Source organism: Bufo gargarizans, chromosome 8, assembly GCF_014858855.1.
Source record: "Bufo gargarizans isolate SCDJY-AF-19 chromosome 8, ASM1485885v1, whole genome shotgun sequence".
NCBI classification, from domain to species: domain Eukaryota; kingdom Metazoa; phylum Chordata; class Amphibia; order Anura; family Bufonidae; genus Bufo; species Bufo gargarizans.
The window spans coordinates 30,667,770-30,686,579 of NC_058087.1; the positions used below are offsets into that span (position 1 = coordinate 30,667,770).

An 18,810-nucleotide genomic window follows, 5' to 3' on the forward strand; every position below is an offset into this window, starting at 1 on the left:
CCTGTTAGTGTATGACACTGAGTGTCATACACATACACTAGCTGAGAGCGGGGAACCTGTTACATTACAGTGATAACCCGAAGCCTCAAGCAGGCTTCAGTAGCGTTTACTATAATATACCAAAACAGGCCAGCAGGTGGCAGCACTGCATGTGTGTGTGTGTGTGTGTGTGTGTGTGTATAATAAATATATATATATACCCACAGTACATACATAAACACATATATATATATATATATATATACACACACTGAACAAAAATATAAACATAACACTTTTGGTTTTGCTCCCATTTTGCATGAGCTGAATTCAAAGATCTGAAACATTTTCTACAGACACAAAAGACCCATTACTGTCAAACATTGTTCACAAATCTGTCTAAATCTGTGTTAGTGAGTAGTGATGAGCGGCAGCGACAATATTCTAATTCACAATATTTCGCGAATATTGTGTAGAATATTCGCGAATTCGAGATCGCGAAAAATCGGCAATGTAGTATTCGAGTAATGCACGCGAAATACAGGCGTGGGCCACTATAGCTACGTTTTTCAAGCTGTTAGAAGTTTCCTGAGACTGGAGAAAATGGTCGGCACGGCAGAACATTACTATAGCTTTATATGCAGATAGAGTCAAGTGCTCCAATATATTCGTGATTGCGAAATCGGCACTAATGATGCAAATATTTTGGCGCAATACGTGCAACTTCATATTTTAACAGGTCTGACTACTTATTGGTGCACTAAGTATTGTTGTGAACTTGTGACATCACAGCACTGTCTGTCTGTATGTATGATAAAATGAAGAATCCCAGCAGACGTGACTTGAATGCTCATAGGGATTTTATTGCAAGATAACAATATGTCCCATATTCTAGGACGCCTTTCGGCTAGACAGCCTTTATCAACAGGTAAAGGCCTGTTGATAAAGGCTGTCTAGCCAAAACGCGTCCAGAATATGGGACATATTGTTATCTTGCAATAAAATCCCTATGAGCATTCAAGTCACGTCTGCTGGGATTCTTCATTTTATTGCACGTGGTCCTGTCCCGTGCGGCGTGCATCAAGCGAGTGCTGACCGACTCATCCCCATACCTGTATGTATGTATGTATGTATGGACAGCAGAACCTATCAGCTACACTATATCACTATCTAACCTACACTGACTATCTCCCACTAACTCTCTGTGTAATATATATATATATATATATATATATATATAAGCTAACTATCTAATGTAATGACACAGGAAAGCACAGAGCACAGCAATGTCACTGCTCTCTCTCTTAGATCTGCAAAATACTGCGTACAAGGGCTGCTGGGGAGGTTCTTATATAGTAAGAGGTCGGCAGCTTTCCTATTGGTTGCTAGGGATGTTGCTAATCTCAGACAAAGACATTGCAGCCTTCTCATTGGCCCAGAAGCAAGAAGGGAGGTTACTGATGAAAATAAAATCTAGAATATTAAAAATTTCAAATATATGTCACTATATTTTAAGTATTCGCACCCAACACTATCAGTGAGCGCTTCTCCTTTGCCGAGATAATCCATCCCATCTCACAGGTGTGGCATATCAAGGTGCTGATTAGACAGTCCAAATTCTCTGAAACGCCTTTGGAGACGGCTTATGGTAGAGAAATGAACATTCACTGCACGGGCAACAGGTCTGGTAGACATTCCTGCAGTCAGCATGCCAATTGCACGCTCCCTCAAACCTTGCGACATCTGGGGCATTGTGCTGTGTGATCAAACTGCACATTTCAGAGTGGCCTTTTATTGTGGGCAGTCTAAGGCACACCTGTGCAATATTCATGCTGTCTAATCAGCACCTTGATAGGCCACACCTGTGAGGTGGGATGGATTATCTCGGCAAAGGAGAAGCGCTCACTAACACAGATTCAGACAGATTTGTGAACAATATTTGAGAGTAATGGGTCTTTTGTGTCTGTAGAAAATGTTTCAGATTGAGTTCAGCTCATGCAACATGGGAGCAAAACCGAAAGTGTTGCATTTATATTTTTGTTCAGTGTATGTACAGTGCTGCCCATAATTATTCATACCCCTGGCAAATTTTGACTTAGTTACTTTTATTCAACCAGCAAGTAATTTTTTGACAGGAAATGACATCGGTGTCTCCCAAAAGATAATAAGATGATGTACAAGAGGCATTATTGTGGGGAAAAAACATTTCTCAGCTTTGAGCAAAAAGTGTCCAGTTGGCATAAAGGGGAGAATTCTTTAACCCAAAGAACACCATCCCCACTGTCACACATGGTGGAGGGAACCTAATGCTTTGGGGGTGTTTTTCAGCCAATGGACCAGGGAACCTAATCACAGTAAACGGCACCATGAAAAAAGAGCAACACATGAGGATTCTCACCGACAACATCAGGCCGTCTGCAGAGGAACGTGGCCTTGGGCACCGGTGGACATTTCAGCATCACAATGACCCAAAACACAGTAACATCGGTAAATAAATGGTTGGCAGACAACAACATGAACGTCTTGGAGAGGCCCAGCCAGAGTCCAGACTGGAATCCAATGGAGAATCTGTGGAGGGAGCTAAAGATCAGGGTGATGGCAAGAAGACCCTCCAACCTGAAAGACTTGGAGCTCATTGCTGAAGATGAATGGGCAAAAATACCTGTGGAGACCTGCAAAAAGCTGGTCTGCAATTATAGGAAGCGTCTGATCGCTGTAATAGCCAATAAAGGCTTTTCTATTGATTATTGAGAAGGGTAGGAATAATTTTGGACTGGACACTTTTTGCTCAAATGTAAATAAAAGCTGAGAAATGTTTCCCCCACAATAACGCCTCTTGTGCATCGTCTTATTATCTTTTGGGAGACACCGATGTCATTTCACAACAAAAATTACTTACTGGTTGAATAAATAACTTTAAGTCAAAATTTGCCAGGAGTATGGATAATTATGGGCAGCACTGTATATAGTGCCCTCACAGAACACATTGAGCAATGCCCAGTTATAGTCACCCAGTGTGATTTAAAAAAGTAAAAAAAAAGTTTTAAAGTATATAAAAAAAATAGTTCAAATCACCTCTTTCCCCAAAATCAAAATATATAACCAATAAAAAATATACATCATGGGCATTGCCGCGTGCAAAAACGCCCATACTATTAAAATATAACAATATTCATCATATACAGTGAATGGTGTACAGAGAAAAAAAATATTCAAAATGGCCAATTTGCCATTTTTGTCACTTCACCTCCCCCCAAAAATTTTTATAAAAAGTGATCAAAAAGTCACACACTTTAAAATGGTATCACTGAAAAGTACGTCGTAAAAAAGCAACATAAAACTGTGGCACAATTGTGTTTTTTGTTCCCAATGCCACTCCATTTGGATTTTTTTTTTCAGCTCCCCACTATATAATGGGCAATATTAATAGTATCATTAGAAGGTACAACTTGTCCTGCAAAAAATAAGTCCTTACAAGGCTGTCAACAGAAAAATAAAAAAGTTATGGCTCTGGGAAGGTGGGAGTGAAAAACAAAAATGGAAAATTGTGAGGTCCTATAAAATAAGGATTAAGCAAATCTGTTCTCCACGCCAAAGCAATGATCTTGCTACTGAGGCTCTTCAGTATATTTTCAGCGGATCCCTGTTAATGGCTTCTCCTACTGGTGGTTCAGTTCTTGTTTATAATCCCTGTGCTGATTCACGTCAGTCTAATCTGAACAATCAGAGCTGCAATGTAAAGCATGGGAGAAACTAGGTATTTAAAGGTGTTGTCTGAGATTTTGATAGTGAGGGCCTATCCCCGGTGATCTGATATTGATGACCTACCCTAAGGATAGGCCATAAATGGTAAACACCCAAAAAACCATAGCTAGTGGGTGCCTGCTGTCTCATACAGCAGACACTCACAGCTAACGTCCACGATTGGCGGTAATGACGACATTTAACCTCTCATATGTCGTCAAATGTGACCACGGCATCTGAGAAGCCGGAAACCTAGAATCGCACACTTCAGGAGCAGAAACTCCTTCCCTTGGCAGAGATCGGGGAAGGCGTTCCACTGCAGTAATGGGCCTAAGTCGGTACTAGGCTTCCAGGCTTATTACTTGTATATTACCATTCAGGCCAGTAGGTGGCAGCACTGAATTGTAATATAGCTATTTCTGTATAGGATGATGAAGAAAATTCCATTACCCTATACAAATTGCAATCTGATGACTAAGTCAAAATACTTAAACAATAAAAATAAAAAAATCAACATCGGCTCATGTGAAAACACCTGTACTATTAAAAAAGATTTTTTATGGTAAATGATGTAGCCACTTTGCTGTTTTTTCATGACTTTACCTCCTGAAAAGAAATTGAATATAAAGTGATCAAAAAGTCATACATACCCCAAAATGGTATAATCAAAAACTACAGATCGTCCTGTAAAAAATGAGCCCCCACACAGCTCCATAGACATAACTATAAAAAAGTAATGGGGGTCAGAACATGGCTATGAAAAGAATAAGTTTTTTTTTTTCAGTATTAAAATGCAATAAAAACTATACATATGTGGCATCACCGTAATCTGGAGAATGAAGGGAACAAGTCAGTTTAACCACACAGTGAATGCTGTAAAAACAAAACCCCAAAAACTGTGGCAGAATTTTTTTTCTAATTCTATCCCACCATTTGGAATTTTTTTCCAGCTTCCCACTACATCAGGGATCAGCAACCTTCAACATTCCAGCTGCTGTGAAACTACAATTCCCAGTATGCAAAGTTAGGCCTCATGCACATGACCGTGGTGTGTTTTGCAGTCCGCAAATCGCAGATCCGCTAAACACGGATGGCATCTGTGTGCGTTCCACAATTTGCGGAACGGCACGGACAGGCTTCAATATAAATGCCTATTCTTGTCTGCAAAGCGCGGACAAGAATAGGACATGTTATATTTTTTTTAGCGGGGCCGCGGAATGGAGGAACGGATGCGGACAGCAGGAAGGACATTTACCGTATTTTTTTGTTCTATAAGATGCAAAGCGGGGGGAAATGTCAGTGCGTCTTATGGGGCGAATACTAATGAGCGATTCCATTATGGAAACGCTCATTAGTACAAGAGGACTGGGAAGCGGTGACTGCAGCGCTCCCCGGGCTCTGTACTCACCGCTTCCTGGTCTTCCTCTGCCACTGGCTGTGCTGTGATTGCACACAGCATGAGGATGTTGTTGCACATGGGATGTTATGAGCGGCGGCGTCTGGACCAGCAGAGGATAGCTTATTCTTTTTCTCTGATCTGAGGTCTGCTTCAAATGGGGGCTTGTTTACATAAAGGTCTGATGTCTGATTGGGCATCTGATCTACGGTTTAGTTGGGGGTCTGATCGGAGGTTTGAATAGGGCCCTTATTACCATTGGGTGCTTAATCTAAGTTCTGATTGGGGTCTTATTAAAATGGAGGTCTGATTAAAAAAAAAAAAATTCTCCTCTAAGCCTAGGTGCTCTTTATAGGGCGAAAAATATGGCAATTGCATCTCTGTCTTCAAGTTACAGAAAACGCACTTGCAACTTTGCTATAACCGGTCTATAATTTGTGTGACTGTGTACCAAACCTGGGACTTGTCACTTAGGAAAATTGTTTACATTAGGTCTCATAATAAAATGTCTGGAATAAGGAAAGGTTCAAAACAAAAGAGTAGTAGTAGCAGCAGCAGCAGTAGTAGTAGCAGCAGCAGCAGCAGCAGCAGCAGTAGTAGCAGTAGTAGCAGCAGCAGCAGCAGCAGCAGCAGTAGTAGCAGCAGCAGCAGTAGTAGTAGCAGTAGTAGCAGCAGCAGCAGCAGCAGTAGTTAGTTGTCGTTAGTTGTCAGTTGTCTCTGCTGACCTCGGAAAGGTGCAACATTATCATTGAGGAGAAAGGTTGGGATTGTAGATGGGACGGCTCACTCCTCCTCTCAGTCGCAGCAGGATGAAGTGGTGGAGACTTCTGAGTCTGACACTGTGCCGTGGAGCCGAGGGGTCACATTACCACTTGGAACCAAACCAGAGTTCGGCAAATGTTTTTTTACAGTACAAATTAATTTATGAAGTTATTATGCGGTCTCGCGAGACTTCGCGAAGCAATAACTTCAGCTAATCGGAGACAGTACATTCTAATACTGTACAGAGCCCCTGCTCCGTACAGTATTAGAACGAAGTTTTATGCGAATCGACTTCGGATGTTTCATCCGAAGTCGATTCGCTCATCCCTAGTCACAGCGTTCTTCCTGCTCCTCCTTCTTGCAGCCCCAGAGAAGGCTTTCAGTGGAGCACTCTGTCTTCACTGCCCCTTCCTAGCGGGAAGCCTTCTTTTTTCCTAAGAAGAAGCAACCAAACCCCACCACACGCTAAGGCAGAGAGTCAAGTGGGTCTCGCTGATAATGACTTGTGTCAGAGCAGTCACCATTTGTACTGCGGTGAGGAGGAGGTTCAGGAGGACACTGAAGACCCCCATGCATACCTGTGGTAGTGGTGGCCTCCGTAACCACAGTATTGGCTTTGGGGGCATTCGGGGAAAATGCGGCGCAGGGAAGGGGGGCCTAAGACCCACCATGATATCTCAGTCTGATAAAAGTGTCAGGGATGGTGAGGACTATGATGATGATGACTGACGGGACCTGAATCTGGGTGCTGTGGAGGAGAATGGTGGCCGCAACTAAAAGAACTGGTAGGGCCAGATCTGCTTCTATTGTGGTCAGCTCGGGAACTGGTGCTCGGCTGCCTCGCTTCCCGTATGGTGTTTTGTTTTTTTTCTCCAGAGGACCAGCACACAAATCCTCAGCCATATGCAAGATCTGTAGAATTAAAATAAGCCGTGGGTCTTCAAACGCACTCAGGTTCTACCGCGATCTGCGACTTTTCCCTGCTCACGCCAGATCTCAAAAAGTGGGCGTGCATGGGCGGTAAGGGGGTGAGCCGGCATCGTGCACACCTATAGTGCTACACTTTTGAAGTGCTATTGCTCATGCTGGGATGTCTGCACGTACACAAACTCGCACATCTGCAATGTCTGTGCTATGTGGAGTTCGAGCCCACGTTTATGGGTGCTATTGCTCATGCTGGGGTATCTACACACAAGTCATCCACAAACCTCCCTAAATTGCTGGCTAAACTGGGTAAATTGTCAGGCTGACTGGCTAAATGACAGAGCGCAACCCTCCCGACATATTTCGCCGCGTGGCTTCGTCAGGGAATGGTGGACAAGAACTCCATATAGCTTTACGAGTCCACTGACTACCATGTTCGCGAGCTATCATGCTACTTTTTTTAGACTCTTAGAAAACCGGATCTGTCACCATTGACTTTCATTGACTGGCTAAACTGGCTGACTTGCAGCGGTTTTGTGTCAAGTCACAAAACGGAATACTGCCAGAACGGAAGACATCCTGATGGATCCTGAACGGGTCTCTTTCCATTCAGAATGCAGGAGGACTAAACGAAAACTTTTTTTTCATCAAGCACCAGCACAGGGGTATTAAGACTGGCGTCTAAAGCGCCAGTCTTTATAAATGACCCCATTTGTTTCTTTTGCGATACCTGGCACACAAAAAACCTCCCAAGAATGTGTTGGAAACCGCAGGCTGACGGATAATTCTAATTTCACACTGTGGGTAATTTTTGGGATATATATTTTACTGTAATTATAAATAGCTATGTTGTAAAGCATCTATAGAGGGGGTCCCTGGTGGGATTTATTGGGCCCTATGACCCTTTTTTTCTTGCTTTGAACTCAGTAACCAGGCAACAGTTTACCATAAAATCAGTACGGTGGTTAGCGGTGGCTCAGCGGTTAGCGGTGGCTCAGCGGTTAGCGGTGGCTCAGCGGTTAGCGGTGGCTCACTGGGGTCCTAGGCTCAAATCCCACCAAGGAGAACATCTGCATGGAGTTTGTACGTTCTCCCCTTGTTGGCGTGGGTTTCCTCCCACACTCCAAAGACAGACTGATAAGGACCTTAGATTGTGAGCCCCTTTGGGGACAGCTTGATGCGAATGTCTGTAAAGCTCTGCAGAATATGGTAGCGCTATATAAGTGCATAAAATAACAATACAATGCAAGCAGACGTCCGTCAGCGGTGGTGTCCTGATTACTACGGGTTTCGCAAATGCTTTGTCCAAGGATAAAGAGATAAGGGAAGGTTAATAAACTGAGAAGGACAACCTCAAAGAGTTTTGCTTTGACCTTTGAGACAACATGATCTGCTGCTTACCTGTCATTTAACCCAGTGACTGAGTGTTTCCTCGTGCATCGGACGATACATCGAGATACGATATAACAATAATGAAAGGGTTTCACATATATGTTACATTATAACTTTCCAAATAAAAATAAAAAAGTCAAATGTAATCGCCATAGAACACCAATATAATACAACCACAATAATAGTGCCATACTGTACTCACAAACACTGCCCTAGAGTGCACATGTAATCCCGCCATACAACAGCTCCAGCATTCATAAGATACAACAATAAAAGGGCGTCACATCTGATATATTCCTATATCATTGTCCAAATCAATGTGCCATGCAGTCGCCTAATAACAGTGCCCTAAGCTATCCATAAATACTAGCATGTATTAGTTAAATGCGCTATAGAGGACCAAAATAATAGTGCCATACAGTGCTCACACACCGCAATTCTGTTATGCAATCACCCAATAATAGTGTCCTACAATGCCAATATAATACTGCCATACATTAACTAACTAAAAATCAGTGACATCAAGCACCAACCTAACCCTCCCCCAATAATAGCCCCATACAGTGCACTATAATTCTGTAATACCCCAATAACAGTGCCGTATAATGCCCACCTAATACAGCCATACATTAAATATCAATGACACACAGCACATAACCGCCTCACTAATACTGCCATACATAAGGCAATGCCCACATAATGCTGCCATACAAAGCATCAATAGCAGTGCTCACAAAATGCTAACAAGCGTGCTATGCAGAGCCGACAGTCGTGCATAGTATAGTATAGTATAATACTGCCATATACTGCACCAATAATAATGTCTAGATTGCTCCTGCAGTATAAAGTATTTATTTTCCCTCTCTCCATATTACATCAGCTGATATACAAGAAGCGCTATGGATCATGGTGGAAGTCAGAGATCGGCAAGTACCGGATGGTTAACATCGCAGATCCAGTCATTTTGGAGGTTGTTCTGCGACAGGAGGGGAAATACCCCCTGAGGAACGAGATCGACCTCTGGAGGTTACATCGGGAACTGCGGAATGTGTCTTATGGGCCTTTCACAGAGTGAGTTCATTCCAGACTGATACATTGTAACAAACTGTCAGAACAGAAAGACGTGTTTATGTCACAGAGAATTGTCTAGACTCGATACAATTGCAACAAACCTTCATCTGTGAAAAGAATCTGGTATGTAGTGGTTTTTAACTTCTGAATGTAAGCTTGGCTATTCACTGACAGCAAGGAGATATCTTGAGAATGGCAAGGAATTAAAACAGAATATATTAGTAACATGAAAGCAACAATCCCCTTTGAAGTGTAGGCTTACCCTTGATATAGGAGAATTGCATGACTAGTAATCCCCAAATGTATTCTCCCTCCCCTCAAAACCAGAAGCATTCTGATCATGGAGAATGGATGGGGGGGCGCACCTTGTGCGGGTCTTCCCTCCCAGGATGTTATGGCAGTCTGTATCTGCTAATCTGCACATCCTTTTACCCAGGGAGCATTGCGTCACCTGTAAAACTCCCTACACTAGGAAAATAGTGCTCCTTCTATACTTGGGTTTATTACAGAAGTTTATGCGATTGCTTTTTATGCAGTTTCCTGCTAATTTGAATCTTCTGCTATTCCAGGCGTGGAGAGAAGTGGCATTCCCTCAGGACCGTCTTAAACCAGAAGATGTTGAAGCCTAAAGAAGCAAAGAGCTATGCCAGGAGCATTAACGAGGTCGTCTCAGACTTCATGGTCAGGCTGCAGGACTTGCGCAAGCAGAGCCCGTCCGGGGAAACCGTCAACGACATGGCCAACGAGATGTACAGATTCGCTTTTGAAGGTGATCATATATGATCAGCTAGACCCCCCACTAGATCCTCCCTGTATTTGGAGCACACACAAAAGCTGTGCTCTCGTGAAGGTCCATCCTTGAATACCCTTTTGTTTTTAATTCAATTAAGTTAAAATTTCTGCAGTGATTAAATGAATAGTTCTCCCAGCTGTTTGCCTGAGACAGACCTCGGAATCCCCAGCATAGCCATGGAGGTAAATGATAGCACTCGCTCTGCCTGCTCCCACTACTAGGGGGAGCACTGGAGCTCACTCAATAATTACACACTATGCAGCTCCCCCTAGTGGTGGCTGCAGGAGGACAGAGGTTTATACTTCGGCGATGCATTTGGATCTCTGTGTCAGAAAAATGGAGCTTGATGGCCGTAGAGATATAATGAGGAATGAATTAGCATAGAATTTTGGACCTAAAAATGACAGGATGATGACAGGTGGGGACCAGGGCATTGTCTCATCAGGTGATCTAGGAGAACATGTCTTCACCCTTATGTGATCATGTTTCCCCCAGGGGTGTCCTGCATCGTGTTTGAGACCAGGATGGGCTGTTTGGAGAAAAATATTCCCCCCGAAACACAGAGGTTTATAGACTCCATTAACCAAATGTTCAGGAATACGGTATTTGTGACCTTCCTGCCTGAGTGGACACGACGAGTCCTGCCATACTGGGACCGCTACATGGAAAACTGGGACAATGTCTTTGATTATGGTTAGTTCCCAAGAACTGAGTAGTAGTAGTAGTAGTAAGAAGTGTTATTAAATAGTGGTGGGAAGTTGCACTAAGTAGTACTAGTGATAGGTAGTAGTAGTAACTGATAACAGTAAGTAGTAGTAGTATTAGTAGTGGTAGTAGGTAGTGGTACTATTAAGTAGTGGTAGGTAGTAGTATTAGTAGTGTTAGTAGAAATAGTAAGAAATGGTAGTAGTAATAGTAGGTAGTAGTAATAGTAAGTAGTAGTAATAGTACGTAGAGGTAGTAGGAATAGTAAGTACAGGTAGTAGTAATAGTAAGTAGAGGTAAAAGAAATAGTAAGCAGTGGCAGTGGTAATAGTAAGTAGTGGTAATAGTAAATAGTAGTAATAGTAAGTAGAGGTAGTAGTAATAGTAAGTATAGGTAAATGTAATAATAAGTAGTGGTAGTGGTAATAGTAAGTAGTGGTAATGGTAAGAAGTGATAATGGTAGATAGTAGTAATAGTAAGTATTGTTAGTAGCGGCAGTGGTAATAGTAAGTAGAGGTAATAGTAATAGTAAGTATAGGTAATACTAATAATATGTAGTAGTAATAGTAATTAGTGATGATAATAGTAATAGTAAGTATTGTTAGTAGCGGTAGTGGTAATAGTAAGTAGTGGTACTAGTTTAATAGTAACTAGTGGAAATAGTAAGTAGTAGTAATAGTAAGTAAAGGTAGTGGTAATAGTAAGTAGTGGTAGTAGTAATAGTAAGTAGTGGTAAAAGTAGTGGTGGTAGCAGGGCCGGTGCAAGGATTTTTGCCAACACAAGCGAAGCTACATTTTGTCGCCCCCCCTCGCAGCTCACCTGGCCCTGGTCCCGTCTGCAGCAGCTGGCTTCTCCTCTGTGTGGTCCTGGTATCTTCTCTCTGCTTCAGACAATCGCTGGTTTGAGGACCGTATTTTTCGCCCTCTAAGACGCACCTAGGTTTTAGAGGAGGATAATAAGAAAAAAATATTTTCCATTACACCTCAGGTCAGACCAGCAATCAGACCCCCAATGTTAATCAGACCTCAGATCAGACCCCCATGTCAGACATCAGCCTCGATCCATCAGTCATTAGCCCCCCATGTCACATTTCTCCCCCTCCTTTTTACATAATCCCCTCTGTCACATCACTCCCATGTCACATTTCTCCCCCTCCACAACTCACAAGTAAGGCTACTTTCACACATGCGTTCAGAGCGGATCCGTCTGCATTATATTGTTAAAAAATTTCTAAGTGTGAAAGTAGCCTCAGACGGATCCGTCCAGACTTTACATTGAAAGTCAATGGGGGACGGATCCGTTTGAAAATTGAGCCATATTGTGTCATATTCAAACGGATCCGTCCCCATTGACTTACATTGTAAGTCTGGACGGATCCGCTTGCCTCCGCACCGCCAGGCGAACACCCGAACGCTGCGAGCAGCGTTCAGGTGTCCGCCTGCTGAGCGGAGCGGAGGCTGAACGCTGCCAGACTGATGCATTCTGAGCGGATCCGCGTCCACTCAGAATGCATTAGGGCCAGGCGGCTGCGTTCAGGGCCGCTTGTGAGCCCCTTCAAACGGAGCTCACAAGCGGACACCCGAACGCTAGTGTGAAAGTAGCCTAAGTGATTTAAAATAAAAAAAAGGTTCATTTTTCCGCCCTCCCCCAGGGTGCGCCCTAAGGCAGCCGCTTGGTCTGCCTTATGGTAGCACCGGCCCTGGGTGGTAGTAATAATAAGTAGAGGTAGTAGTAATAGTAAGTAGTGGTAGTAGTAGTAAGTAGAGGTAGTAGTAATAGTAAGTGGGGATGGTAGTAGTAGATAGTAGTAATAGTAGGTATTGTTAGTAGCGGCAGTAGTAATAGTAAGTAGCGGTAATAGTAAGTAATGGTACTATTACTAGTACCACTACTTACTATTACTACTACTTTTGCTTACTATTACTACTACCTTACTATTACTACTGCCACTAATAGTAAGTAGTAGTAGTAGTAATAATAGTAAGTAGAGGTAGTGGTAATAGTAAGTAGTGGTAATAGTAAGTATTGGTACTAGTAATACTTACTATTACTACTGCCTTTACATACTATTACTACTTAGTGGTAAAAATATGTAGTGGTAGTAGTAATAGTAAGTAGTGGTAGTAGTAATAGTAAGTAGGTAGTAGTAATAGTAAGTAGTGGTAGTAGTAAGTAGTTTTAGTAGAAGTAGTAGTAATGGTAAGTAGAGGTAGTAGTAATAAGTGGTGGTAGTAGTAATAGTAAGTAGTGGTAGTAGTAATAGTAAGTAGTGGTAGTAGTAGTAATAGTAAGTAGTAGTAGTAAGTAGAGATAGTAATAATAGTAAGTGGTGGTAATAGTAAGTAGTAATAAGTATTGATAATAGTAATAGTAAGCAGTGTTAGTAGTAGTAAGTAGAGGTAGTAATAGTAAGTAGTGGTAATAGTAAGTAGTAGTAATAGTAAGTAGAGGTAGTAGTAGTAGTAGTAGTAAGTAGAGGTAGTAGTAGTAGTAGTAGTAAGTAGAGGTAGTGGTAATAGTAAGTAGTGGTAATAGTAAGTAGTGGTAGTAGTAGTACTATAATAACATTGCATAAGGAGGATGTCATACTACCTTGCTGTGTGAGATAATATCGCACATGATAGGCATAGATGCCCTGTTCCAGCAGATTGTATCACACGTGATAGGCTTAGATACTTTGGCTCAGCAGACGGCATTGCATGTGATAGGCTTAGATACTTTTGACAAATTATCTGACCCAAGAGAGAGTCAAAAAGAGCCACCCCATAAATGCACATCCAACCATAAAGGGATACAAAAATATATATAAAGTTTATTTGGACACAACAACACACACGCATTAAAAAATTGTATACAATATGGAACAAAGTGCGGTATGCAATAAAATATATGTAACCGACACATACAGGTCCACTGAGTTTATCACATCTGAATATATGTGTAATCAACCAGCATATAAAACAATACAATAAATCACATGTAGCAAATGTAAGGAGGGGTAAGACCACTAGAATTGAAAATGCAGGCAGACCAACATAGGGTCCAATATCAAGAGCCAAACCTACATAGCCAGCTGGTGCAGTGGACCTGGAAACATAACATGGGCGCTTGTTATGTTTCCAGGTCCACTGCACCAGCTGGCTATGTAGGTTTGGCTCTTGATATTGGACCCTATGTTGGTCTGCCTGCATTTTCAATTCTAGTGGTCTTACCCTTACCTTACATTTGCTACATGTGATTTATTGTATTGTTTTATATGCTGGTTGATTACACATATATTCAGATGTGATAAACTCAGTGGACCTGTATGTGTCGGTTACATATATTTTATTGCATACCGCACTTTGTTCCATATTGTATACAATTTTTTAATGCGTGTGTGTTGTTGTGTCCAAATAAACTTTATATATATTTTTGTATCCCTTTATGGTTGGATGTGCATTTATGGGGTGGCTCTTTTTGACTCTCTCTTGGGTCAGATAATTTGTCATATTTAATTATTCCACCCTTTGCACTCCTGTCAGTATTTGGTGTGCCCCCTGTCTCTTTAAACTCAGGCTTAGATACTTTGGCTCAGCAGACGGCATTGCATGTGATAGGCTTAGATACATTGGCTCAGCAGACTGTATCACACATGATAGGCTTAGATACATTGGCTCAGCAGACTGTATCACACATGATAGGCTTAGATACATTGGCTCAGCAGACTGTATCACACATTTGATCTGCTCCAGGTAAGAAGCTGGTGGATAAGAAGATGAGTGAGATCCAGGCGCGGCTCGAGAGCGGGGAGGAGGTGCAGGGCGAATACCTGACCCACCTGTTATCCAATGGTAAACTCAGTCTCCCGGAGGTGTACGGCAGCGTGTGCGAGCTGCTGATGGCCGGCGTGGACACCGTGCGTAACCCTTCACCTTCTTATTTACCTACAATGTGACGTGATAATCCTGGGATATAAGATATCTACCCTTAGGCTTGTTTTAGGGGGTCAGAGGCCATATGCTAGAAGAATACCACCAGTATGTACCTCAGAGCACTTCTTGCTAACATGTAAAGACACTACACAATAGGGGGCGCTGTTTCTTAGATTCCCATGAAAGACTTTGCTGCCTGCTTTGGTGAAGCGTTAATTTTTTACGTAAATTTGTTTTCCCTTAGTCCTAACAGCAGCACAAGTGGGGATTCCTCCCCTGTGAAGCCGGTCAGGACAGGCAGAACTTTTGTTGAAAAAAGAAAACTACTGTCAAGTTTAATTAATTAATTAAACCCACCCCAATATAGGACTCCCCACCCTGGCAGGAGGTGCTTTTTAGCAAGTAGAAATAATAACCCAGATAGGGTGGGAAATTTGTGTGCTGCTGTTAGGACTAAGGGAAAACAAATTTACGTTAAAAATTAACACTTCCCTGTCATCCTAACCAGCAGCATAAGTGGGGACTTAGCAAGGAGTACAGCACACAAATTGGGAGGGCCCCCATTTTTTAAGAGAGAGCGGCACTTAGAATAGACTGTCCAAAGGCCACTCCCTCAGACCGTCTAGAAGAGTCCAGACGATAATGTCTAATAAAGGTGCTTTGGGAGCTCCAGGAAGCAGCAGAACAGATCTGGTCTAGCGGAATCAGCTTCTTTTCGGCATGGGAAGTTGAGACTGCCCTGGTGGAATAGGCAGTCATAAAGGATGGAGGAGCCAAATCCTGAGATAGGAAAGCTACCAGGATAGCCACCTTTACCCACCTGCTCAAAGAAGGTTTAGAGGCTCTAAGACCCTTGTTTTTACCGGCATATGATAAAAGGAGATTTTCAGATCTTCTGAAGCCCACAGTTCTGTCCAGATAAATTCTTAGGATTCTAGGAATGTCCAAAGTATGCAACATTTCTTCTTCTGGAGATGATGGGGAAGGACAGAAGACTGGTAGAGATATTGTCTGGTTGGTATTCCTTAAAGACGGAACTTTTGGTACATAGGTCGGAAGGAATCTTAGCAGGAGCTTGTCCTGAAGAAATAATATTTGTGGCTCAGAGGCCCCCAGGGCTTGAGGTTCTCTAATCCTTTTGGCCGAGGTAATGGCCAACAAAAAGGTGACCCTTTAGGGAAAAAAACCTAAGGTCAACACTTTCCAAAGGTTTAAATGGGGAAGAACATAACCCCTTTAGAACAATAGATAAATCCCACTCAGGGCAGAAAGATCTGCCAAGACCGGCAGATAAAGCAGAGATATGGACTCTGAGTGTAGATGGGCTTAGACCCTTGTCCAGACCATCTTAAAGAAACTGTAAAATAGATGAAAGAGGAGGATCTGAGGCTACTACCTCTTTATCAGCACACCATTGAAGGAAGATCTTGTTTATCCTGGAATACTTCTTATTTGTAGACTACGCCCTGGAGTGTGAAATTGTTCTCAAGACCTCGGCTGAAAGCCCTCTAGGATATAAACAGACTCCAGCTTGGGAGTCTGGCCTGTCCTAGGTTCACAGGACAGAAAAAAAGCACCTCCTGCCAGGGCGGGGAGTCCTATATAGGGGTGCGTTTAATTAATTAATTATACTTGGCAGTAATTTTCTTTTTTCAACAAAAATTCCTACTGTCCTTACCAGCTTCACAGGGGAGTAATCCCCACTTGTGCTGCTGTTAGGACGACAGGGAATTGTAGTACTACAGGTATACAGAGGCGGAACTGGAAGCTCCTGGGTCCTAATGCAAAATATGTAGCAGGGCCTACATACCTACCATGTGCATTTGTACCCCCCCCTCCCCCCCCTGCTACCTCTGCAGCCCTGCATGTGTATAGAGATATGCTGCAGGGAATCTTCATGGTAGCTTGGTGGTCAAACATAGAAGACAAGGTCGAGGGGGGTGTATATTTTTGCAATATATATTGTGTTTTTGCTCCATTTCCAGACATCAAACACACTCTGCTGGTCTCTCTATCACTTGGCACGAGAGCCGGAGCTCCAGAAAACCTTGTATGAAGAGATCACAAAGGCCGTCCCGATGGATTGCATACCTGAAGCCGATGATATCACCCACATGCCTTTACTGAGGGCCGTGATCAAGGAGACCCTGAGGTGGGATCATCTACTTTTACAGATGTTAAAGGGAACCTGTCACCGGGATTTTGTGTATAGAGCTGAGGACATGGGTTGCTAGATGGCCGCCAGCACATCCGCAATACCCAGTCCCCATAGCTCTGTGTGCTTTTATTGTGGAAAAAAAACTATTTGATACATATGCAAATTAACCTGAGATGAGTCCTGTCCCTGACTCTTCTCACATACAGGACTCATCTCAGGGTAATTAGCATATGTATCAAATAGTCATTTTTTCCACAATAAAAGCACACAGAGCTATGGGGACTGGGTATTGCGGATGTGCTATCAGCCATCTAGCAACCCATGTCCTCAGCTCTATGCACAAAATCCCGGGGACAGGTTCCCCTTTAATACCTACACAGGTAGCACATAGTAGCTGACTACCACTCATGGACACCATCTCGGGTTGTCAACCAGTCTCTGGTATTTTCCCATCAGGACAGTTACTAATAAGCTCTTCCACTGTGTAGCGCTCATTAGTACCGCCTGCACGCGGTAAAGGCTGAATGTTCACCGCAGCACCATCAAATGGAGGTGTTCATTTATTTTTAATTTTTTAATTTTGCAGAAGCAGACAAGTTGGCATTACTCTTACTGAGGAGTATTAATGGGGGCATTACTCTTACTGAGGAGCATTAATGGGGGCATTACTCTTACTGAGGAGCATTAATGGGAGCATTACTCTTACTGAGGAGCATTAATGGGAGCATTACTCTTACTGAGGAGCATTAATGGGAGCATTACTCTTACTGAGGAGCATTAATGGGGGCATTACTCTTACTGAGGAGTATTAATGGGAGCATTACTCCCCTCCTGAGGAGCATTACTCTTAGGCCTCATGCACACGGACGTTTTTTTTCACGGTCCGCAAAACGGGGTTCCGTTGGTCCGTGATCCGTGACCGTTTTTCCGTCCGTGGGTCTTCCTTGATTTTTGGAGGATCCACGGACATGAAAAAAAAGTCATTTTGGTGTCCGCCTGGCCGTGCGGAGCCAAACGGATCCGTCCTGAATTACAATGCAAGTCAATGGGGACGGATCCGTTTGATGTTGACACAATATGGTGCCATTTCAAACGGATCCGTCCCCATTGACTTTCAATGTAAAGTCTGGAGTTCTGTTATACCATCGGATTGGAGTTTTCTCCAATCCGATGGTATATTTTAACTTGTAGCGTCCCCATCACCATGGGAACGCCTCTATGTTAGAATATACTGTCGGATATGAGCTACATCGTGAAACTCATTTCCGACAGTATATTCTAACACAGAGGCGTTCCCATGGTGATGGAGACGCTTCAGGTTAGAATATACAAAAAAACTGTGTACATGACTGTCCCCTGCTGCCTGGCAGGTGCTGCCAGGCAGCAGGGGGCAGACCCCCCCCCCCTGTTTTTAACTCATTGGTGGCCAGTGGGCCCCCCCTCCCCTGTTGTTAACTCGTTGGTGGCCAGTGTGCGCACCCCCCTCCCTCCCTCCCTCTATTGTAATAATAGCATTGGGGCCAGTGTGCGCGCCCCCCCCAACCCCCCCCCCTCCCTCCCTCTATTGTAATAATAGCATTGGGGCCAGTGTGCGCGCCCCCCCAACCCCCCCCTCCCTCCCTCTATTGTAATAATAGCATTGGGGCCAGTGTGCCCCCCCCCCCCCCCCCCGATCATCGGTGGCAGCGGAGTAGAAGATTCATACTTACCTGGCTGCTGGCTGCTGCGATCTCTGTGTCCGGCCGGGAGCTCCTCCTACTGGTAAGTGACAGGTCTGTGCGGCGCATTGCTGTCACTTACCAGTAGGAGGAGCTCCCGGCCGGACGCAGACATCGCAGCAGCCAGCAGCCAGGTAAGTATGAAAATCTTCTACTCCGCTGCCACCGATGATCGGGGGCCGCACCTGATGGGGTTAATTGTACTATCATATCCCCCTGTAAGAGATCGGGTGCTGCCAGGCAGCAGGGGGC

General features: G+C 43.4%; 1 protein-coding gene across 1 annotated transcript in view; it reads left to right on the forward strand.

Annotated features, from left to right (window-relative positions):
* LOC122945772 (sterol 26-hydroxylase, mitochondrial-like) overlaps positions 1-18,810 on the forward strand; it is a 36,729-nt gene that overhangs the window by 15,215 nt on the left and 2,704 nt on the right. The window contains exons 2-6 of the mRNA XM_044304950.1: positions 9,078-9,268; positions 9,838-10,037; positions 10,557-10,754; positions 14,503-14,666; positions 16,668-16,834. Of these exons, the coding sequence (XP_044160885.1) occupies positions 9,078-9,268; positions 9,838-10,037; positions 10,557-10,754; positions 14,503-14,666; positions 16,668-16,834 (920 nt within the window). The remainder of the gene's footprint in view (positions 1-9,077; positions 9,269-9,837; positions 10,038-10,556; positions 10,755-14,502; positions 14,667-16,667; positions 16,835-18,810) is intronic.